Raw genomic sequence first — 25,577 nt, 5'->3', positions numbered from 1 at the left:
GCGCAGCCGTAGTCTAGTTTTGATCTAGTTAGTGATATGTCGAGAGAGAGGAGGGTATCTTTGGAGGCTCCCCAGTTAGAGCCAGTTAGGCATCTTAGGGTGATTAGGTCTTTACTGCATTTAGTTGTTAGGTTTTGGATGTGAGCATTCCAGGTGAGATGTTCATCGAAAATAAGTCCTAAGAATTTGGTTTGTTTTTGAAATTCAACTGTTTGATTGTTTAGCTGGAGGATTGGGGAGGCGGGTTTCATGTTTTTATGTTTGAATACTATTCCTGTTGTTTTTTCTGAGTTAAGGGAGAAGCCCCATTTGTCAGCCCATTGTTGTATTTTATTCAGAGATTTTTGGAATAAATTTTGGGCCATTTTCATGCTTTTAGTGCGGAACCAGATGGCTCCATCATCCGCGATTTTTGATGTGTTTACTTTAGGGGATAGGCCCTCGAATAGATCGTTTATCATTATATTGAAGAGGGTGGGGCTGAGGATACTGCCCTGTGGAGTGCCATTTTCTAGGGGACATTGGCCCGATAGAGTTTGGTCTATACCCACGGTTATTTTACGATTGTTTATGAAGTCCTGGATGTAGTTTATTATCTGACCTTTGAGTCCTATTTTTTAAAGTTTTTGTATTAGCCCATCGTGCCATACCATGTCGAAAGCACCCCTCCTCTCAAGCATCAGTGGATTTATCTCTAAACAAAACGTCCTCTGTCAGGTGTACAGGAGAATCCTCACCTTAATCCAACCTTACATTAATCCAGCAATACACCAAAAAGCACCGCTTATTAGCGCTGAGTAGACTACTTCAGCTAAAACAATACGTGCGCGCTGGCTCGTGTCGGCCTTTGATGCAGTCGCAAAGAGCAAAGACACGTGTTGGGTGGCGTCTGTCTGGACTTGCGGGTGTGATAAGTGATGACATGAGTGAGTAGAACGCTTGTCTTCACTCCAGCAGTATCAATTCACCTAATGTAATTAGTGTTTGAATGACATTGTTTATGTTCTTGTTACAAGTGCTGCTCAATAAACAAAGATGTGGAATACATAGTTGTTTGTTTTCAGCGTATGTCTAAGTTGGTATTTCTGCTATCCAAAATGTGTTTTTGTTGATATAAATGCGATGTTTTATAATGCGAGCAAAGACCACCCGCATGTATCACGCTCGTGTTAATGTCACGTTTTACAGTATGCCCTACACACTCGAACAAACACATTACCCGAGTGGGGATTCACACAGGACAACGTATATGTATGTTACCATACATATTCAAAGGTACACAACGCAAGAGGGTTAAACAGAATGGACATACTCTACTCACAGCAACAGCAACGAGAGTGTCTAAACTATACAAAGTGGGACATGTTCCAATTACCACACACCTACAGGTCCTGCCAAGGGTAATAGAATATAATTAGGATTTAACATAGTACAAACTAGCAACGTTTCTTCCTTGAGTAAAAAAACAGTTAAAAAACAGCTAGTTTCATATTTATTTTAAACAGTGACAGCCACAGAGTGATGTTTGACCGACTGTCGTCCCTAATTTATACCTGTTTTAGCTACTTCAGATAACGTTATTTTCTGAGTAAAGTGGCGAAATAAAATGATTTAGTTTGAGGAAGGCATTAACGATAACTGTGTTTATGGGTGAAGTTTAGTTTGAAGAAGGATAGCTGTCCAGTTAGTATGGTACTTTTTGAGTATCCGGTACCTTTGATTTAATAAGGATGGATGATAAACAAAGCTGTACATACAGATAATGGTCTCTAGTTCCTAAGTGTTTTTGTCTTACTCTATCTGACCAGCACAATAAGAGATACTGGTCATGGATCATGTCTGATGTGTGTTATCAATTTGACCATTGGCTAGTTTAAGATACTGGAAAATGGTACGTTGTTGTGTAATATTTCTTTTGTAGCAAGTAAGGTGATAAAATGTTGGTAAAATGTTATCCAATTTCCAATTGTTAATAGTATGTATCACTTTTAAATATCACATCAGTAGGATGTAACGATCATGTATCAGTGTAGTTGGGTGGTAACGATTATACATTAATGTATAGTAGTGTAACAAATATGTATCAATGCAGATAATTCAGTTCTGTTTGAAGCTGACCCAGAAAGGTTATTGCAACGTATTGTGATAATGGATGACGACAGAAAAATCAACACATTGGAAGCATTTGACATCTCCACTACCAGAGATGGCAAAGATTGTCACATTAACTGGAATCAGTATTGCCTTCGTGTTCTGTCATGCTTCAATTTTGAGACATTAGACGTGAGAAGCCGCAAAAGGTTGTGCTCTTCTGTCAGGACAATGCCCCAGTGCACAAAGCAGTCGTTTCAGTGGCTACAATCCATGAGTGTTGCTTTGAACTACTTATATTCCTGATCTAAATCTGTTAGACTTCAGTCTCTTACTAAACGTCAAAAGACTTCTAGCCAGAACCAATTTCGATGGCTTTGGATAACGGTCGGACAAACAAACCTCACTGTCACGACAAACTTGCAGCAAAGATGTGTCAAGTATAGGTGTAAATTTCCCAGAGTAAAAGTTTCTAATAACCTACTCAGGTAAGTTAGAATTTGTGTAAGTTGAATAAATGCATATATACACATTGGCGTAGATATGCCAGTTTCTTCTCCTTAATTACTTATTATACAACAGTCATTTACCTAGCATGCAAGATTCAGAAAGTTTGCGCTTTGCAGTTGTTGTTTCATTACTTGGATAGATAAATGTTGATTCGGATGTATCCAACACCCGATAAATCAAACCATGTATCTAATCCCGAATATTTTTCTACAGTAGGTTTTGACTGTATTTGTCTTTCATATTTACACAATATAATTAGCTCTATTTTTAATATTTATGTGAAGAACAAAGCACCGACCATTTGTTTTGAATTTTTGTTTCAGGCTATTTTGGACAATTCATTTTTGAACAATCGTTTTCATTTCACAAAACATCGTTTTCAAGAGATCCTGTATTTGAAATTACATTATTTTCGGGATAATATTACATCTTTCATCACATTAAAAAACTCTGCTATGGAGTATTTCGTTAATGAACTTCAGGTGAGTTACCAAAGGCACTCTCGCTGGAAGAAATCAAATATTGGGCTGTCCTTAACAAGCGTCGATGCAGGCGCTCCCAGCCACGTGTACGTATTCAGGTAGCAGATTTTACCAACAAAGTCCAAGTCAGCCGACTTACACCTGTTGTCGCTGATACAGTACGCAGGGCAGGATTCGTAGGTAGATGCTCCTTGGCTGAGGAAGTCGTAGCCCACGATGGCAAACGACCTGTACAGGGTAAAGTTATCACTGAAGGTGGAGCATTCTGAAATAAGAAACACAATACACTTAATTCACGATAAAGATAAAGCTTAGTGTCAACTTAATGTCGGAGGGAAACCCGAAGACGTGTATTTGGAATAAGAACCAAATCTACATTCAACTCATCGTACATGTTCCCCAGCAAGAGTTGCTTAATTCTGATTACTAAGGTTCATTGAAATTGCTGTCAACCCACTGATTCACGTTACTAACTAAACAATCCACAGACTGATTCACTTTACTAACTAAACCATCCACACACTGATTCAGGTCACGTCACTCAATCCTCAACCCACTGATTCACGTGACTAACTAAACCATCCACACACTGATTTACGTCATGTCACTCAAACATTAACCCACTGATTCCCGTTACTAACTAAACCATCCACACACTGATTGACGTCATGTCACTCAATCATTAACCCACTGATTCACGTTACTAACTAAACCATCCACACACTGATACACGTTACTAACTAAACCATCCACACACTGATTCACTTTACTAACTAAACCATCCACACACTGATTCACGTCACGTCACTCAGTCCTCCACCCATTGATTCACGTTACTAACAAAACCATCCACACCCTGATTCACGTTACTAACTAAACCATCCACACCCTGATTCACGTTACTAACTAAACCATCCACACACTGATTCACGTCACGTCACTCAGTCCTCCACCCATTTATTCACGTTACTAACTAAACCATCCTCACACTGATTCACGTTATTAACTAAACCACACAAAACACTGATTCACGTTATTAACTTAACCATCCCAAACACCGTTTCACGTTACTAACTAAACCATCCACACACTGATTCACGTTACATACTCATGTACAGGGGAGCGATAAAACAACATATCTCCCTTTCATTCCATGTACCTGTGAGGACGCGGCAGGTGTCTCCGTCCGACCCGTAGCCCGCGTCACACCTGCAGACCCCCTTGTTACAGTGGGAGTTAGTGAGGGAGGCACAGTCCACGTCCAGCTCACATTCTGACCCGACTATGGCCAAAGCTAAAATTAAAGCAATACACATTCATACACATAATGTATCTGGCATATTGACCAGTTGCACGTGAAAAAAACACTGTTGCAACTTTAGTGCTGTGCACATGATTTTGATCGATTCACCTGCACAAAAACGGGTGTTATCTGAAGACAATACGTGGCCATTACTGTTTCAATACACAATAAGGGCCCACAATGATAACTGCTCAAAATGTTAAAATTTTAGGATTGTGAAGTTTTTAATGTGGTTCGGTATATCTGCCACATTGTTTTTGACTCATTGTTACAAATGTTAGATATGCTGCTTATTTAAGTCGACGTCCAAAGAGACAGGCCATAAGAACACACAATCATTCAAGGGCTACCGTTAAGCCTAAGATTCATAACTGAAGGATAACCTCAGAAAATTGTCAATGCAAAATCGATTTATTTTGTAACACACCAGAGGCTGACTACTATAGTGAGTGAGAGAGTTAAGGTTTGACGTCATATCAGCAATATTTCTACCATATCGTGACGATGAGGACTATTCATTTAATAACGAGACATTTAAGGCCAAGCGCCTAGGGATATCTTAACTCTCATACCACAAAGAAAATAAAAAAGGATAACAGTAATTCAATAATTTAACCAAACACGTCCCATTTTAATTCTGGAAACCCAAAAGTCCAGAAACTCTACGGACTTTTCCCAGTCTCGGTCAAAGATATTTACAAAAATTAGCATGCTGTTTTCATGGGAACATACTAAGGAAGAAAAAATGAAAAAAAAGTTAAAATACTCAAGCGAAGTTTGGCCCATGGGCGAGAATATTTTCCTTTACAAAAAACTCATGTTTTTGTTTCGCAAATACATAGATGTATTCCTTTAAGTATCATACACAATATTGAACTCATTTAAACTTAATTCAACGATTTTATAGCGATATTGAAATATTTCGCCCATGGGCGAGAATATTGGTTTGACCCATGGGCGAGCATATTTTCCTTTGCTCAGCAGTTTTAGTTTCGCAAATACATTAAGGGATTATGGTGAGTGAGTATGGTTTAACGCCGCTTTTAGCAATATTCCAGCAATATCACGGCGGGGGACACCAGAAATGGGCTTCACACATTGTACCCATGTCGGGAATCGAACCCGGGTCTTCGGCGTGACGAGCAAACGCTTTAACCACTAGGCTACCCGACCGCCCCATAAGGGATTATAAGCATGACACATGATTCAACTCATTTTAACTTAATTCAAGTAACTTTTGGCGTTATTAAAATATTTCGCCAATGTTTTCGTCAGTCCCTTTAAAGAATTAACTAATTGTTTACAAAGTATATTGTATCATGTGAAACACACTTTGTATTTATCATTACAGTACTATTTTAAAAGGGTCCTTGGTTGGATGTTTCCTTTGCAGAAGGTTTACAAATTTCACCTTTTTAACATATTGCAACGATCGTTAATGACCCCGGCCTTATCTCTCAAAACGTTTTGACAGTTTATCATACAAATTCATGCGCGTGTACACCAATTCATTGCCGTTATTTTTCAACAAATTAAAGTTTAGTTTGTTTCTTTTTCACTTCCCATTTTATGTCTTGTTAATACATCACACTGGGAAATTAAGTGACAATAGATATGCAATATACAGGTTCACGTGCGCGTATTTTAATGGGGAAAAAAACGATTCGTCTTTCATTGCATAACGTCTAGCTGAATATCTCACATTCTAACGAAATCTCGAAAAAAATATGTCATTATATGCGGTGCGATGTTTACAGGCGATTGAGTGAATATTATGACACTATAGCAACTTTTAAATGCATTGTCACTTTTGGTATGAAAATGGTAACAGTTCAGAAAAAAACCAGCCTTTTTATGATAATTCTCATATTCTCATTAGTACGTTGTATCTTATTACAGTGTCGGCATTATTTACGGGTGATTCTACAATACCTGCTCTCGGTCAATTATGATCTACCACACCACGCTTGAATAAACAGTTATGCAGGTGTTGCCGTGGGCAAATACCGAGCCTGTATATGTATATTCTTTTGTGGATACATGTATTACATATTTTCATTGATATGTGGATATATTAAGCACAAAGACAAAAAAAGTTTATGAAAGATGAATTAGTGCCTTGATAAATTCAACAAAATGTGTATCATCGTTTAATGGGTCATTCAATACAAGTATGTTTGGAGGAGATATCAAAGAAGCCGCCCAATATATACAGTGTCCTCCGGTGAACTACCTCCCCATCCTGTCCGTAAGAGTTATGTAATCGGTACACAAATATATTTGATGCAGTGTCAGTGTGTAAGGAGTTTAAAAAACGTCCGCCACTGGCCACAGAGGTAATCCTCAAAGTAAAGTTACAATCAACAAGGTCAATGCCATACTCATTACCTTGTGACGCACGTAACAACGACTGTCAATCTGTCTGCTACAGCTACCATACCATCATCCCTGTCACAACTGGCATATCAACGGCTTATTCAAAATATTAATTGTAGAAACGTCGTTGAGAGACTGACGTATATGGCATACAGTACTCATATTTGATAAAAAAAAGTAAATACGTCAACTGGGAATTCAACTGGATGTTACCTTCCTTATATCAGCAAATAGCCCTGTTTGTGAAAATATGTACTAGACATAAGATTTATAGACTAATAAAATCAACTGTAAGACCGCATAGACCATAAAACCGAATTAAATATGTCTTGGTATAATCTCTTGTGTATTTGACGATGGTAATGACCTGAAATGTTGTAACGTTAGATTAGGAAGGAGAGACATTAAAGTGTTTTGTAATACTTGGGAACATGAGCAATAAGATGTAGCAACATAAACATGCATGGAATGGAATAGGGAAAATGGTGAAAACAAATTGAAATAGATTTTAATAAAACACATTGTAATAAATAACTTGCAAAAGTGGTGCCCAAAATTATTTGACCGTGTTATGTGCGTTGTAGACTGACGACTAGCAAGTAATTGTCATGCTGTACGCATGGTTCCATATACAAATTCAGATATACATCCGGTATAAAACTGAGAACTGAGATCCCAAGTATTACCTGCATTCACACACGGAAGCAAAATACTTGTATGTATGCCCTCTCCTCTGAAAAATGAATCACTAAAGTATTTGCATTGTAATAAATATAGTAATAATAATTCTTGGTAAATTTGGTTGGTCTCCGACAGATATGAATGTCAGTTATTTTACACCTTTGATTGATACGGATTACGTAAATGTAGTCTAGTCACTGTCTCTAATGTATCTGCTTGGTTAGAAATTTCAAATGTCCTTATATAGCACTGTTCCTATATTAAGCCAGTTTCTTTCATCGAGTATAAAGAGTTGATTTGTCTTGTCACGCAGTCATTTATACTTGATCGAATGATTTCCACGAAACATTCCGGCAAAGAGTTCTGTATTTTATCATATACATTATGTGACCATTATGTATTGTTAATTGTAGAAGATGCTTACATCACTGTATCTCAGAACGCAAAACTGATAACATTCAAACATGTTTATTGTTACATATAATTTCCTGCATATTCCTTTTTAAAGAAAAAGCCTACATGTATACTGAAATCGGTGTCCACTGTTAAAAGGGTATTAGTGCAGTCAGCCATGGTAAATGGAGAGACAGTAATAAGGTGATTAATTATTGTTTGTTGTAGAATATGCGGTAAAAGTGTAGTCATTTATACATATACACATTATGCATATGCAGATGAAATACACGATATGATACAGTGCAAGAAGCAACTAAGATACGGTTTCTATCAAAAATAATTATACGATTATGGGATTAATTAACATGGTTAAGTTTTCAGGCCAACACGGTTGAGATACAGCATTGGCATACTCAACTGGAGTTGTTTTCTGCCGGTCGTAAGTTCATCGTTTGACTGAGCACACATGTGTCCAGGTTGCGATATTTTCTTCTTTTTGTTGGCAGCCTGCCAACGGCCTGAATTTTGAGAAAGGTCTCAGCATGGGACTGTTAAAGATGACAAAAAGCTTACAAACTTGTAGATGTTGGGGCGGTTAGGACCAAACTTTGTTCAGCTCAGAGTGCCACTCTTCCCAGTGTTAGTGGTCCTGGAACCAATAGTGTCAAGCAGGTTCTGCACAATACGTCCATCAGATTCAACTGTTCAGCAACTTATTGTCACTGAATTTCCGGTGAACGAGGGGAAAGGCAGACGCACGTGGATTTACTCTCAGGTTATTATTGTCTTGAGTTCACATATTGGGGCATTTCATATACAAATTGAACAGAGTTCACCTGCACATGTCCACTTTAGTGAGACAGACTGTAACCAAAAATGCAATGAGCTGTAGCTCCCAACAACGACAACAACAACCAGGGTGAGGGCACAGTAATGTTAAACCGCGTCCACCAGACAATCTCAGGTGGCTAACGCCATATCTTCTATCAAGTCAGCTCTATTTTTCAGCGCATAACTATTTGTTTTACATTTTGAATAAAAGGAATTAAAAAAAATCATATTTAACAGACCTACACATTACCAAATACAAAACTTTATTATCCTTTCTAGACTTCGTTCCAATTAACCTGGATCATATAACTCGCTCGCGAAGGTCGTATACGACTTTAAAGTGAATACATCTACAGTGTACAACTTACTTTTAACTGTATCATATATACTCATGATAAGCAATTATTTTCGTTCCTAATTCGAATGAGCACATTCTGGGGCTAAATCTGCAAAAGGACAGACAAAATATTTATTTGTACAATGCAAAAGATACAAACGTAGCGGCTGATAAAAGAGACAATGACTTAATAATCTGCAATATATCATTTGTTCTCGTTTAATCTATTGTACATATTGAAGTGATTGTAAAGTTTCAAGGAGTACTTAAATGTTGTGGTATTATGAATGAATTTAGAATATCAATAGCGAAAAACAGTCACCATATTGGATGTACATTTATATCTTGTCTTGTAGCACCACGCTTGTGCCGAGGCCCGTGGTCATAAAACTAATCGGTCCTATAAAAGGAGCAACAATCCAGCTGTACTTGCTATGGTTCACTCCCAATTGTCAGATGACTTAATCATCGGACAGACCAGTCAAGTGTGACCAGTGTACCTGCTTGGTCTTACCTCCTAATTACTGAGCTGCCCAATACTGTCATACTGAGTGATAGAGATTAACCAGATTATGATTGTGTTTGTAAGTTGTGTTTGATCTGTGTCGGGTTACAGTTGTTTTATTAGGCAAGACCAGGGGTAGTTTTTTCAATTAAACCTTTCAACCGTTGAGTTTGTTTTGCATTCATGTCATTAAATACATTGTTAGGTAGAATAATAACTCGTTATATAGATTAAACATCTCCCTAACCTGAGTATAATCTCACAGAGAGAGAGAAGAGAAGAGAAGAGAGAATATTGTTTATTAAAGTGGCACATGTTATATACACTTCGTAATACGATATATACAAAACAGTAAAATATAACATCCGGCCAAATATGACCTACGAGACACTATAAAACATATCAATCATAAAACTATTCAGTTGAAACAGAATAAAAAATACATACCTCGTGATGCAGGCGCGGAGCACGGCCGTGGGCGGTTTCAGTGAAGAGCGCACCAGTATGCCAGGATACAGGGCAACAGACTTCGAAAGTCCTTAGTTAAACAGTGCGCTCCCCCTTAACTCCCCCCACCGCGTTGCGCCGCCCACACACCACGTCATACATACATACATACATACATACAAGTCATACATACATACTTGGCTTAAAATGAAATTGCCTTCTTTTAACCATGTTGTAAATTGATTTGGCTAAAATACATTGGAGCGATTCTTCGTTCATAATAAAAATAAACTTTTCTAAACTACTCATATAATGAAATGTTTTATCTACAGAAGTTGCTTCTTTAGCTAAGTTGTATCTTAAATCATCATAAAATGGACATTCTATTAAAAAGTGACATTCATCTTCAACATAATTTACATGATCATTAGTAGGATTGGCGTGACAATATTTACAAGTCCTATCCAACAGTGGGGTAGGTGGCTTGGCGTAGCGGCCGGTCTCAACATGTAAAGGTAAAATACCACATCGAAAGGATGCTAAAAGTCTTCGATGATCTCTAAAACGTACATGACATAAATAAGGCTCAGCAGTAGGTGATGATTTGTACATTCTGTATGTGCGTAATTTATTGCCATTTGGATTATTCTTGTCATTCCATAGCATTCTCACATGTACTCTAAGTACCGTACCCAGCAAACAATTCTACGTTGTGACAACGTTGTGACAACGTTGACTTTTCGTTGCTACAACGTTGTGATGTTACGTTGTCACAACGTAAATCTGTAGACTCCCAGATTGGTTGCTACAACTTTGTGCGTAAACCAAAATACAACCAAATCAAGACGTTGTCACAACGTCCATTTTTTACGTTGCTACAACGTTTAACCAAAACGTCGCGACAACGTACCCAGCCAACAATTCTACGTTGTTACAACGTTGTGACAACGTTTACTTTTCGTTGCTACAACGTTGTGATGTTACGTTGTCACACCGTAATTCTGTAGACTCCCAGATTGGTTGCTACAACGTTGTGCGTAAACCAAAATACAACCAAATCAAGACATTGTCACAATGTCCATTTTTTACGTCGCGACAACGTAGGTATCGCATACTGTTTACATATGGCGACACTACAGGCATTGCAGCACGTTGTTGCAATGTCCATGTAGATTAACGCCTGTTTTATTCCTCAATACCTCCCAGGCAGCCTGAAAAGTTTGTACCAATCTAGTTAAGACGTCAGGTACCAAGAAATACATTCTGCAAACTGAATTCACTTTAACCCTATCCATGAAACAGCAAGTCAATGAAATGCACTCTCTTTTGGCAGAGTTTGAAATACGGCCAAGATATAAATCTAAATGTTTTAAATTACATGTACAATTTGGTCATATAATATTCATTTTCCAAAACAATTTTCAAGGCTATGTGCAAATTGTTCACAAATGTTTCAACACAATTAAAAGATATTGGATTTTCCCACGAATTTGCAAATTAAAAACCATCAAACAATAAGCCCTGCACAAATTGAAACATTTAAATTTTCTTGGCCTTACCTCATACATTCAGCATTGAGAGCAACACTGTGGCAAACAGAATAGTCTATGCATCTGATGTCCTAAGATCCATTATGTAAACGAAATGACAATAGAATTCTGGTTGAGGTGACCTTTATTTATTTGTTAAATGACAAGTCAGAACATGGGCTGAGTTGCTGGGGAGCCTTTTCAGTCCTAAAATGAAAAGTCACAGGGATGATCTTCAACTGTATCCTCAGTCTCTCCTTATGCCTTGGTAACTGAATAAAAAATGACACAAATGTTATAAAATGGCAAGGCAAGGGACATATTTCTGACATAACAAAATAACGGTTGCATTCCCCAAAATAATGTTTTGATGTCTGATGTCAGTCTTTAAACTGTTAAAAACTGCTGAAAGTGCGAAGGCGCTGACACTAATACCATAATGCTCTTGGATCATACATAAGCAGAAAAGCTTTTAGCACTGAATCATTGGTGTAACTTTATACCCCCGCCCTTTTAGATTGTGGGTATAATTAAATAAGAATCATCTAAATTTTAATTCTTGAAGATGTTTGTATATATTATTGAATCAGACATACCTTTCTGTCAGTGATATGTACTTTAAACAAATACGCTCCCACAATACTGTTTTCTCCACCTGAAAGAAAAACAGAAACCACATAGTATCACATTCTTAAATAAACCAGTACTGTATAGATAAATCCCATTTACTTAGACTAATAGAGTATGATGTAACTGATAGTAATATTGGCAAATAGTTTTATCAGTCAACAGATCAACTGTAGTTTTTCAAAAGCAGTAACTTTACCTTTCTGCTGTACACTCAAACTAGTGATTCAAGTGAATATCATGGCCAAGTTTCTAAAACCTTATTTGAAAAATATGTACATAAATGAAAAATATATATTGCCAAATAAAATAAATAGTTCCCATATTTGAAGCAAGAATGTTGAATATGAATTATGAATTGGCCCACCAATAAGTGATAAAAGTGTTAACACTTTGGGGTATTTATCCTAATTAAAACTGTGATTTTTTTTAATACTTAGATCTACCTTAATATTTTCCATATTAATATGCCAGGATAGTTATATATGTTCTAACATTTACAAAGATTAGAAACATGGAGAAATAAACAAAATGCAATAGCTTATACAATACCAGACGAAGTTGAAACAGCTCTTAATATTTATTGAAATTTATTTGTCACTACGTTTATTAACATAGATCTAATACAGTTAAATATCGTTAAATATAATTCTGTAGTATGGTAGCCTACGTGGCAACATATGCAGATCGAAAACCGAAAGAATATGGTTGCTATCAATTCCATTGTATTTTTCATTGGTGCACATTGGCTACACCTATCTCACTTTAATAATCAACAAACGATGACCAACTCACTGACAATATATGGTGATATTTAACTTTTGACTATCGACTAGCTTATCATCACCAGAGAGGACAATACCGCAAACACCCCGTTATAGCGCGCGACGAGAGACTCGTTTTACTTTTGCTCGTTTTCATTAGAAAGGAGTCGGACATAGATCTAGTTATCGGAAAATGATGAATTGATTCTTTTTTCGGAAATAATAAAAATACACATGATAAGCACCTTGCTATGATAAACTTTATAGACAGCAGCAACAACCTGATGATCCACATTTAGGCTACTTCAGTCAGTGCTAATTAGGCCTTTTCGGAAACATCAAGTATGTTTCTGTCTCTTCCCGAAAATACGATTTTTTTCATAACATCATTGATCACTTTAGACTAGGGCTATAACTAGCAGCCTACAGAGAGTCGATCTGAATACTTCCATTGTTTTGATTCCCTCTTTTCGCTGTATAAGAGAAATCTACTTAACCTTTCCCATGGCCTGGATGAGCCACATTGTTGCACAAAAATCAAAGTCAGAAGATTAGTACATGTAAACTTTAAATAGTAATGATTTCAGAAATAACACAGAAGAAATGGCGATAACTGTCAGTGCGGTCAGTAGGCGATGCATAAGTTAGGCCTATTTACAAATCTACACGCTTACGAACGAAACCCGAACACAATATGACGGCCACAAAACGCCACCAGATTGAATTCTTGTCAAAAATATACCGCTTGCCCTTGGCAATTACCCTTGGTATCCATAAAATAATAATATGGAAAAAAGTCTTGGGCCCCCTTCACCTCTATCATCAAGTTCTGTGTATCATATTAATATCAACACTGACGCTCAGTGAAAATGACCGGCAAACTGCATTCTGAACCCTGCCACTTCTGAATAATACGATACATTTAGATCATTTGACGCACTGCATGCACAGAAACATATCAACAAGCGGAGACTATTTTTGAAAAATTAACTTACCTCAATCGAATTCACAGATCATCTGTCCAGTTCCAGTTGCTGCACAATCACTTGCTTGTAATATATTATGTCCAGAGTGAGTTTGAGCTAAGATGGCTGGTGACAACAAATCTTCCGCGACAATGTGACGTCATTCTGACGTCACTTCACGAGGCAACAGGCTAAACTTTTCTGCAGTCGCTCTCACGCCGCAAAAAATACGCGCCAATTGTTTTTAACTGTAATATTGCTTGTGACAACATTTAGTTCGTTAATAGATATATATGTTTAAAAAAAATAACACTAAGAGATGGTAGGTCTACAAGTGGTTTCCTAAACATCATTTACAAAAAGTACTGTAATGTCCAAAGCACAACGTTATCACAACGTTAATTTGCAACGTTGTTGTAACGTTGTCACAGATATACGCAATTACGTTCTCGAAATATTAGTATTAAGAGATGAAAATTCAAATGCCGAATATATAGAAAGGTAATGCATTACTACCTTGGTTTTCTGACAAATTCATGTTGATTTTGATAAAGCAGTTCTATTCCTTTATGACTATCGAGAAGCAAACTCAATAACGTTTCACCGACGTTTCAGAAACGTAGTTACAAAACGTTGTGTGATGTCCAATGCACAACGTTTTCACAACGTGAATGTGCAACGTTGTAGGTCGACGTTAAAATAACGTTGTTACAACGTTATATCACGACGTTACCAATCCACAACCTTTCAACAACGATGGAAGTGCGAATCATGCATGTATGGCGAAAATGTTATTGTCATTGTTTGTTGTTTAATCGCCTCTTACGACAAGCACGGGTTGCTGAAAAGTGAAAACCAAATCTAACATTATTGTAATTTTCTGCCAAAATGTAGTTTATTTCGAGTAAACACCTTTGTTTTTACGCTTTTCGCGATGAAGACTATTTGACGTCGCACCAACGTATGAGAAACGTTGTCATCATAACGTTGCATGGCGCCCGATGCACAACGTTTCCACAACGTAATTTTGCTACGTTGTGATTACGTTGTCACATAACGTTGGAGTGACGTGATAATAAGGTGTTTACACAGACTTTAGTTTATTTACGAGATGGAAATCCTGATTCCGAAGATATAGGTAAATAATGAATTACTGCCTTGTTTTTGGCAGAAATTGTGTCGATTTGTATGTAAAGCTTTTGTTCATACAATTTTTGTTAAGGCGACAGTTGACGTCGCACCAACGTTTCAGGAACGATGTAACAAGACGTTGGGAAATATTCGATGAACAACGTTTTCACAACGTAAAAATGCAACGTTGTTATTACGTTGTGAAACGACGTTGCACAGTGACGTAATAATAACGTTGTGACAACGTTGTATCACTACGTTACCAATTCACAACTTTACCACAACGTTGTGAAAACGTAGTGTGTTAGCTGGGTACTTTCTTACTTTGAGGAGACATTGAGTAGGCATTGTATGTTGTCGGAATGACTTTACGCAAATCCCTGTGTCAATGGACCCGTGAAGATCCAGGGTGGAACAGATCTTCAACAACCCATTCTGGCGTAAAAGGGCGACAGCGCTTGTCGTAAGAGGCGACTACCGGGATCTGGTGGTCAGGTTCGCTGACCTGGTTGATGCATATCACCGTATCCGTATTTGCGTGGATCGATGCACACGATGTCAATCACTGGATTGTCTGGTCAAGACTCGATTATTTACAGACCGCCGTCATATAGCTGAAATATTGCTAAGTGCGGCGTTAAACAACTAACAAACAAACAAAACTTTAAGGAATTCACAACAATCACTATGACGAGGTATGCATATCTTGCAATCAACCTGAATCCAGTTACTGGAATGTCAAACCCGGGCTTGGTTAAAACAAGAATTGTAGTTAGTTCCGCTACATGTTGTAGATCTCCTGTAGTCAAGAGATGCAATACCGAGGCAGCAATGTCAATTTATGAGGGACAGACAATTACTCCAACATATATAAACAGAGCAGCCAAAGATAAAAATGAAATCATATCATGTACGAAAATAGAAATCATATCAACACAAAAAGTGAAAGTGTATGAGTACTAAAACTTGCAATAGATATGTGTACCCTACATACACACATGAGTCCCATTTGACAGTCTACAACACCCGAATAACTGTCAAACAAGTTTGGGTACCCCTCGTGTTCAGGCGGGTTATTTAAATCAATAATTTTGTATTAAAATCTTTTTCAATTTGTTTTCACCATTTTCCCTATTCCATTCCATGCATGTTTATGTTGCTACATCTTAATGTTCATGTTCCCAAGTATTATACATCACTTTAATGTCCTTCATAATCTAACGTTAAAACATTTCAGGTCATTGCCATCATCTAATACACAAGAGATGATACCAAGACACATTTAATTCGGTTTTATGGTCTATGCGGTCTTACAATTGATTTTATTAGTCTATAAATCTTATGTCTAGTACATATTTTCACAAACAGGGTTGTTTGCTGATATAAGGAAGGTAACACCCAGTTGAATTCCCAGTTGACATATTTACTCTTTTTTTTATCAAATATGAGTACTGTATACCATATACGTTAGTCTCTCAACGACGTTTCTACAATTACAATTTTGAATAAGCCGTTGATATGCCAGTTGTGACAGGGATGATGGTATGGTAGCTGTAGCAGACAGGTTGACAGTCGTTGTTACGTGCGTCACTAGGTAATTTGTACGGCATTGACCTTGTTGATTGTTACTATACTTTGAGGATTACCCCTGTGGCCAGTGGCGGGCGTAATTCAAACTCCATACACACTGACACCGCATCAAATATATTTGTGTACCGATTACATAACTCTTACGGACAGGATGGGGTGGTAGTTCACGGGACGACACTGTATATATTGGGCGGCTCCTTTGATATCTCCTCCAAACAAACTTTTATTGAATGACCCATTAAACGATGATACACATCTCGTTGAATATATCAAGGCACTAATTCTTCTTTCATAAACTTTTTTTGCCTTTGTGCTTAATATATCCACATATCAATGAAAATATGTAATACATGTATCCACAAAAAAATATACATATACAGGCTAAGTATTTGCCCACGGCAACACCTGCATAACTGTTTATTCATGTGTGGTGTGGTAGATCGAAATTGACCGAGAGCAGGTATTGTAGAATCACCTGTAAATAATGCCGACACTGTAATTAGATACATCGTACTAATGAGAATTTGAGAATTATCATAAGAAGGCTGGTTTTTTTCTGAACTGTTACCATTTTCATACCAAAAGTGACAATACATTTAAAAGTTGCTATAGTGTCATAATATTCACTCAATCGCCTGTAAACATCGCACCGCATATAATGACATATTTTTTTCGAGATTTCGTTAGAATGGGAGATATTCAGCTAGACGTTATGCAATGAAAGACGAATCGTTTTTTTCCCCATTAAAATACGCGCACGTGTACCTGTATATTGCTTATTTATTGTCACTTAATTTCCCAGTGTGATGTATTAACGAGACATAAAATGGGAAGTGAAAAAGAACTAAACTTTAATTCGTTAAAAAAAAACGCCAATGAATTGGTTTACACGCGCATGTATTTGTATGATAAACTGTCAAAACGGTCTGAGAGAAAAGGCCGGGGTCATTAAAGATCGTTGAAATATGTGAAAAAGGTGAAATCTGTAAACCTTCCGCAAAGGAAACATCCAACCAAAGGCCCTTTTAAAATAGTAATGTAGTGATAAATACAAAGTGTGTTTCACATGATACAATATACTTTGTAAACAATTAGTTAATTCTTTAAAGGGACTTACGAAAACATTGGCGAAATATTTTAATAACGCCAAAAGTTACTTGAGTTAAGTTAAAATGAGTTGAGTCATGAGCCAAGCCTTTTTCTCGCCCATGGGCGAAATATTTCAATATCGCTATAAAATCGTTAATTTAAGTTAAAATTAGTTAAATTTTCTGTCATGATACGTGAAGGAATGCATTAAAATATATTTGCGAAACAAACATATAAGTTTTGTGTAATGAAAAATATTCTCGCCCATGGGCCAAACCTTTTCTCGCCCGCGGGCGAACTATTTCAATATCGCTATAAAATCGTTGAATTAAGTTAAAATAACTTAAATTTTGTATATGATACTTGATGAAATACAAGTTAAATATTTGCGAAACAAAAACATGAGTTTTGAGTAAAGGAAAATATTCTCGCACATGGGCAGGCCCATGGGGGAAATGATGTAAATATTGAGTTTTTGAACTTTTTTTTTTTCATTTGTTCTTCCTTAGTATGTTCCCATGAAAACGGCATGCTTATTTCTGTAAATATCTTTGACCGAGACTGGGAAAAGACCGTAGAGTTCCTGGACTTTTGGGTTTCCAGATTTAAAATGGGACGTGTTACCAGTATTTATGTTGTAGTGAGAATATAGCATCCTAGAGTGTCTCCAACGCAGACAACGGATAGCAAGCAGAGCTTCACATCCGAACTGCCTCATTCGGTATATCATTTCCCTTCATGGTACGTATCATGATCAACGAAACAATAACACAGCAATGTTATTGGTTAACTAGGACTGTACGACAAATGTGTCTCCGTGTTGTCACGGCATTAATCCTTTCCCAATCTGCTCTTAAACTGCAGTTAAGTCACCTTATATTCCATGTTCTTAAAACATTCGCATTGTGTGAACTTACATTTATTGGTTTGAAAGAGTTGATAGCCAAGGGCCTCGACGGAGGGAACGCTGGATCCTTCAAACCGTTCCCGTAGTGCCACACAAACTGGTTCCGATGGACTGAAGTGGAAACTGACGCAATACTTTTCCGTTTGACACTCCTTCATACATTCAGCCTTAGTCACATTGTTAAAAGTCCACATTACTGACTGGGGAATTCTCTTGTCATCATATGCATCAACTTCCTTTGCATGGAGAGATTCACATGTTTCAGAAGCGGCAAGAGTTGCAAAAAACAGAATCAGGAACGCTCCTGTCATCATCAGTTCTTGTGTAAGCACCCTACACTGTAAGGTGAAATGATTTCAGATCGAACAGTAAGCAGGCTAAACACGCACGCATATGCATAAATAATTAATTATCGATTGATGTTGGATACTTACTATTGTCCAATTGCTGACTTTCCCAAACGAAATGTGTGCCCGCTGAAGTTTAACACATTGACATTTCATGTTCTAAAAGGAGACCTTAGTTCAAAGTTTCGTGTATTTTGTGGACTACGGTACACCATGTATTCAACAGTCGTATATATCCATCATGTATTTGATTAAACGAAAAATAGATGTAAATTCTTCACAAATATATTGACACCGTCAACAACAGGAAAGAACGATTGTGTTAACATATTCACCCGACCTTCACACCCTTTATGTATGACGTAGGTATTGGTGACATACTTTTACAAAATGTTCGCCGACAGGAGTCAGAGTTTTTTTGTTTGTTATATCAGGATCATATGTACTTGATGCATTAGTCCCATACATTTCAAACGCTAACCTCCGAGAACACCTTCGATTATTTGCTGAAACATTGGACGTACAAGCTTTGAGGCATTATAGTCTCAGTGGATCACAGAAAAGTTAGTGATGACTCCAGGTGTTTGCAGATAAAAACCGTCGGCTTCTTTAAATGGTCAGTCTTGTGACAACAACAGGGTCAGGCTATAGTCCGTTTCTAGGTATTGAGTATACGAGTATAGAGGTTATTTATAGGATTTTGATCCACATTTCATGTTATCATTTGAGAATAAGAAAGTAGAGGAATGGTCGTTGCTCAGACCTGGAACATTGATGAAACACATCTGCAGAGAGCTGGCACCTGGCTTATAATCACTGATGATTCGTTATCTTTTTATTATCATTATCAGAGTTACAATATGATCATACCGAAATTTGACTATAGGTATTTTTTTTTCAAACCTGTACCTTCTTCCTGGTATATGGCAAAAACAGGTGAGTTTTAAAAGCACTGAAACAATTGTCAACAGCCATCTTATGTGGGTCAGCAGCATACTTGTCGATCCGGGTATACTTGATGATAAGTCCACAGTGGACGTTTACAGTAACTGGACAATCTTTGATGAAGCATCTCCAGTAAACTCGATCAGTATTTGTCGTCTTAACTCTAAATCTATGCCCTCCGTGAACCAAGTTTTCACTGTCCTGAGATTTGAGGGTGTACTGAACATAGACTTGAACGTTTGTCATGGTAGAATAAGGTTTCTTGATGTCACGGGGCTGTGCTCAAATGATCAGGGGTGTCATAAAAAAGAAGTGATACCACGGGCTAATTATATAACTACAAATTTTTCTAATACATGTAGTTGACAATAAACAATAAATCCAGTCTGCACTCACTCAGACCACGAATTAATTCTATCATCGCAAATATACAACCACGTTTTAGACAAACAACTGTATTACAGCTATAAAAGGAAGGCAACTAACACAACACTTTGCCAATTAGAAAGATACGGACTGCTAATAAAGTCGTCTGCCACCAACTAACAGGATGTACCCCCTTCATCCCCTTCTCACAACCCGCAAACGTGCAGACGTTTCCGTATGACCAGGACTGCTCAACATATTGTCTCGTCCTTTGGGTGTACATAACAATTATGGGTCTGTCGACAGCCCCTTATAACAGACATAAAATCATAAGAGTAATGATGGTTCGCATTTATATTAGTTTTAGCATGATAAATTATACATATGTTTGGACACGATCGTCGAAAAGAAGACACATTAGCCGCTACAAATAAGGTTTTGAAGCCAAAGGTCCCTGAACCATAACATAATGACTGATGTTTCAACTTGCTTGCCAGGGACATCATATATTTTCAGACAGGTCAGACTAGCTCGATTTATCAGTATTGAGGAATGTGGGCGAGATACACTATTTCCATGTCACAAATATTAGTATGACTGTAGACAGGTGTACATGTACAAAGGTCCTGGGACCATTACGGTACATTGTCTTTAACAATGTGCCTATGTTAATTATAATTTAGTTCGTGTCATCCAGGATTCTGTGCACGTCAGGGGGTTCGTTCCCGTTCAGACAAACACCGTCATACCGGTTTAACCCGAAAGTCCGGATATATCAAAGTTTAATAACGAAGCCCAGTAAACATAGACTCCCTGGAGATTCCAGGGAAGAATACGCTTAAGGACGTTGAAAGAAACGACTACGTATGATCAGTCAGTTCCAATATAATGAATTATTCACAGTATCCATTTTCACCATCATCTGTTTGCATCACAATTAGAACCCGACCCTTTTATTGGCATCAACAAGACTAATTATGTTAACCAAGTAGCAATGGTGGTCTCTGTAGTATTCTGACAGGTGTTTTGTCATGCTTCGGATGAGATGAGTTTGATAAATACTTTAGTCATAGTTGATACAGAAAACCTTCTTCGGCCCTAGTGTCTATTATTCAGATAATGCAGTCATGAATTACGAACACCTGCGCTGAATACATCTGCACAGTCGTTCAGTACCAGAGGCTAAATTTGTGAATGTGTCTGTGCCAGTTAGAATTACACACAAAGTATGTGTCAGTTTGATCAGATGCAGTTGCCACACGCCATCACCATAGGTCATCTCAGGAAACTGATAAGAAGTTTCTCTTGTTCACGTGACTATCACATTTCACAACAGGAATGATGATCCAAAAAGTTGGATATCTTTTATTCCAGTAACCTCTTACGTTATTGTTATTGTAAAAACTATACACGGGAGATCGGTCTCAATCATGTAACACTTCTACTCGTTTTGTTATCGCCTCTTATCAAAGGCAACGGTAGACGGAGTGAAACAAATATTCAAACTATCAGAGATTCATAAATAAAAGTCCGCAATTAGTCGAGTAACCAGAATCGATGACAGCCTGGCCCACACTTCATATCGCCTACACTACTATCAAACCAAATTTATGGATGTACCCTTATCCCTTAAGTAAAATGAAATCTTCCAACAAGATAACAAGATGTGAATGACTTTTGATACTGTAATTTCATTTTTTATATGAGATCATTTTCACAACTTAAATGTTTTCACAACATCAAATATCATAAATACACATGTATTGTCATAACACTGTACATTTATATCCATTATCTTCGTGTTTTATACCATTAGCACTACATCATTACTAGCAAAATTACTGTAACTTGATGAAATGTCCAACTGCATCCAGAAACTGGATCACTGATCTTCTGCCAGTAGCAAGCTGCTGCTTCAGTCTCTCGCGATCGATCCTTGCATCTCGGTCTCTGTCAACACGAGCATGAGGTCTCATGGAACCACCCAGTCCAGTCTGCCTTCTTGGCCGTCTATCTGTTGTCCCGATCTTCTTGAGTTCTTTGACAAACTGGAAAATGTTGGGATGGGCTCTCGGCATTCTCTTCTTCAGGCCGTTGTGGAAACCTTCAAGATGGTTGTTGGAGCGTGGACCGGTTTTCTCGTGTTGATTCCACAGGGCTCGAGGGAATGTGGCATTGAAGTCCACCCATGTGCTGGTGACGTAGTCGTTGATCTGCTGCCCATCCGGTCCCTGCTCCATCACTTCAATCCAGGATCTTGGACTTCAGCTAGGGGTAGAAGCGGCAACGCTGCAGCTCTTCTGATGTGGGTCTGCACTGCTGGGTTGTCGGTGTAGTTTCGGGCCAGGCCTCTGTCCACAACTTGTCTCCACAGAGCCTGGGCATATCGGAAAAAAAACATCCTCTGACGGAACTTGCTGGGAAGACATAGCTGATGGCACTGATGAAAGCTGCTTCGTAGTGTATCTGGCTTCGTAGTCTGTCTGTCTTGTTTGGGAGTAGGGAAAAGGCGACTGGGAACATCTTGCCATCCACAAGACAATGTATAGTGTACACCTGGAGCCACAAGCTAGGGCACACGAAAAATGTCCCATCCATGAAAATAGTGTCCTGCTCACTAAGGATCTCCAACACCTCAGTTGTCACAAACACTAACAGTGTGTCATCAGCACCATCATCTATGCACAGGAAGTCTCTTCCATCTTCAGTCTTGGTCCAGGGTTCTTGAAGGTCGACAGCAGCTCGGGATTCTGGTAGAGGTGGGTTTGACTTAGAGGAGTGTCGGTAGAGATCAGCCTGGAAAAGGACAGCATCGTTGGAGCAACATCTTCGACAGCCCGGTCGAGTTCGGCGTTGTAGATCTGCTGAACAGGGATGATGTCTGTATTTACTTGCTCCTTCATTCTGGCGATGATGCGGATGTGTTCTACAACCCGGTAGGTGGATGACTGTGAGGCTTGGTTGATGTAATGTGGTCGCCAATGGTGCTGCATCTGCCATTGCAGCCAATGGTGATACATTTCCAGTAAACAGCAAGTTGCCGCTTGACATTCAACCTTTACCGGTACCCAGCATGTAGTACTTGCTGACCACCTCTCTGTGAAGTAACGATCTCAGCTCTTTGAAGATGTGCCATTTTCAGACTGAGGCACAAACTTAAAAACAAACATATATACCTATTCCCAAATTGGAAATGAGTTGATCCTGTTCACATTGTGAAAGCTATTTCGTTGATCAAAGTAAAGAGAAATAATAGTACTTACAAAGGTATACGAGAATATATTCATTTACAGAAATTTGGAGATGTGTAGACCTGCCTGTTAAAATGCTCAGATTGGATTATATCAGGTAAGGTAATGTATACACACTTACAAAACTTTTAAGATGAGTAGACCTGTCAAAAGTGGATTATAACAGTAATCCTGTTTAAACAGTCAAAACAAGCTCAAGGATCAGATGCCACGATGAAGACATCGGATTAGTTCAAAGGCCCAGGTACTCAGGTCATTAATTCATATTAATAAATGAAATCATTATCGGTGCTAGGATACAATTGTGCTGGGACGTCATTACGAAAGAAGTTTGAGGTCAACTCACTTAAAATCGCGTGCGGACTGTATAAAAGAATGTTATAGAAACATTATTCAAAACATTTCCGCATTCATGTCTACATTCAATTCATCTGACATAATATCTTAAAACTGCAATTAATACATAAACAGTTGTAGATCTGAAAATGAGTCTATATATTTGATGCCATGTAACTCTGTAATAAATATGAATTGAAATTTGTGAATTCTATTTTAGTGTTCCCAATATAATGTGTTTTTCAAAATATAATGGGAAATCAAAATGTGATTTTTCACCCATAAGGGCGCTCATCTCCTTGTCGGACACAAGTATGGTTAGCTACTTTATGGCCAATGTCCAAACGTTCCCTAACTGGTCCAGACACATTGGACAGGGATTCCTGCGGTTCCTGAGAAAGGAAGTTAAATGTTTTCTTTGTCAAACTTTCCTTTCACGATACCATTCCACCAGGCTCTGGACGCCTGTTTTACCCACACTTTTCTTTCATGAGTAAGTCACAAGTAGCCTGTTCATCTTGGGTTTAAGAGCGAGTGAGTGAATGAGTTGTAGAGACTGAACTTCTCTGAAACTTACATCAGGAAATAAATTATATATTGCACACAGAGCACTTTCTTCATGTGAACACAAAGTATTTTTCCTTTTGCTTATATGTGCAAATTTACTCCGTATGTAAAAATATGCAAATGTGTATATTTTGGCATGAGAACAGGGTATTAGAGACATCAGGGAATTGAAATTTGGCGTTTTTCTATAGCCGATAATGACGCCATATTTTCCGCCCCACAACGATCAGCGTGAGGTCATCATAGTGACGTGCGTTGTAGAACTAAACCTTGTAAAGCTTATTTACTGTACTTTCAAGCATAAAGCGCCAGTGTTTGACGAAAGGTTTTTCGTGGTGTTTCCTGCACTGAAATCGACAACCCATTTAAACAATGCACTGAAAATCCACGCCGCTTCACTCAGTATCTCCGCGGACCCAAAACAGTTTGCACTGAATTTTGTCATAGTTGTTTACAATGTAGTTCAAACGATGGGTGCCTTTTCTAACCCGGGTTCCAACGGGGTGATTGCAGGTAACCTAATGCCAACAGCATTGGATACAATAAGGACCACTATAAATGTTACTTTATTAAGTATAGGAAATCTTTATCGTGTTGGTATGCGAATTATTATCAGACATGTTCAAATCATACAGGCATCACTTATCGGATCGGATCGGGTGGTCAGGCTCGCTGACTTGGTTGATGCATGTCATCGTATCCCTATTGCGTGGATCGATGCTCATGATATCAATCACTGGATTGTCTGTCCGTTTATCTCCTGACACACTCATGAGTGCACCAGTATAATTACCCACCGCCGCGTAGTTGAAGGAGGTATAGGAACGGGTGCTGTCCGCCCGTCACGTTTTGTTTCCTTAACAGAACTAAAAATACATGAGAGATATCTTAACCAACATTGGCACATGGATAGGTCAAGTGGTTAACTGGTGCCTTTTGATAGTTTGGGTTTTTTGAAAAGATTATCTTTCGAGTTTCTATAGCAACGACTTTGACTTAGATTCGAAATGACGGTAGTGCTCCCTTCTAGAGCAGATCTTGAAAACCGTAGAATATTTCTTCCCCAAACTTGACTCAAAGACAGGCCTAGTGGTAAACTGGTGCCTTATGATAGTTTGGAGTACATTAGTACATTATTCATACACTATACTAGATCATGCCGGCATGTTGGCGAGAACCGAACACTACCCTACTGTCTGTAATG

At 38.1% G+C, this 25,577-nt stretch overlaps 1 protein-coding gene and 1 long non-coding RNA gene across 2 annotated transcripts; both read right to left on the bottom strand.

Moving 5' to 3' along the window:
* Positions 1-913: 913 nt before the first annotated feature.
* LOC124148893 lies at positions 914-22,459 on the bottom strand. The gene is made up of 5 exons (XM_048397989.1): positions 22,062-22,459; positions 19,818-19,824; positions 18,572-18,899; positions 4,243-4,377; positions 914-3,348 (listed from the first exon to the last, which is right to left on the bottom strand). The coding sequence occupies exons 1-5, from the start codon at positions 22,457-22,459 to the stop codon at positions 3,089-3,091; spliced, it is 1,128 nt and encodes a 375-aa protein (XP_048253946.1). The 3' UTR covers positions 914-3,088.
* LOC125381553 lies at positions 11,628-14,134 on the bottom strand. Its single transcript, XR_007221896.1, has 3 exons — positions 13,875-14,134; positions 12,085-12,143; positions 11,628-11,760 (listed from the first exon to the last, which is right to left on the bottom strand). It is a non-coding gene; the product is annotated as an uncharacterized LOC125381553 (long non-coding RNA).
* Positions 22,460-25,577: the final 3,118 nt, after the last annotated feature.

Source organism: Haliotis rufescens, unplaced genomic scaffold (genome assembly GCF_023055435.1).
Source record: "Haliotis rufescens isolate VD_foot unplaced genomic scaffold, xgHalRufe1.0.p SCAF_18, whole genome shotgun sequence".
In the NCBI taxonomy this organism is placed as follows: Eukaryota; Metazoa; Mollusca; class Gastropoda; order Lepetellida; family Haliotidae; genus Haliotis; species Haliotis rufescens.
Note: the sequence above shows the minus strand (reverse complement) of the source record. Positions and strands in the feature narration are given on the sequence as shown.

Excerpts from the sequence above, each read along its gene's own strand:
- LOC124148893 (XM_048397989.1), bottom strand. The coding sequence starts at position 22,459 with ATGGAGCAGGGACCGGATGGGCAGCAGATCAACGACTACGTCACCAGC. Across the intron at positions 4,378-18,571 it reads ACTCTTTCAAACCAATAAAT|CTTTGGCCATAGTCGGGTCA; the intron begins GTAAGTTCACAC and ends CTTTAATTTTAG. Across the intron at positions 3,349-4,242 it reads CACCTGCCGCGTCCTCACAG|AATGCTCCACCTTCAGTGAT; the intron begins GTACATGGAATG and ends TTCTTATTTCAG.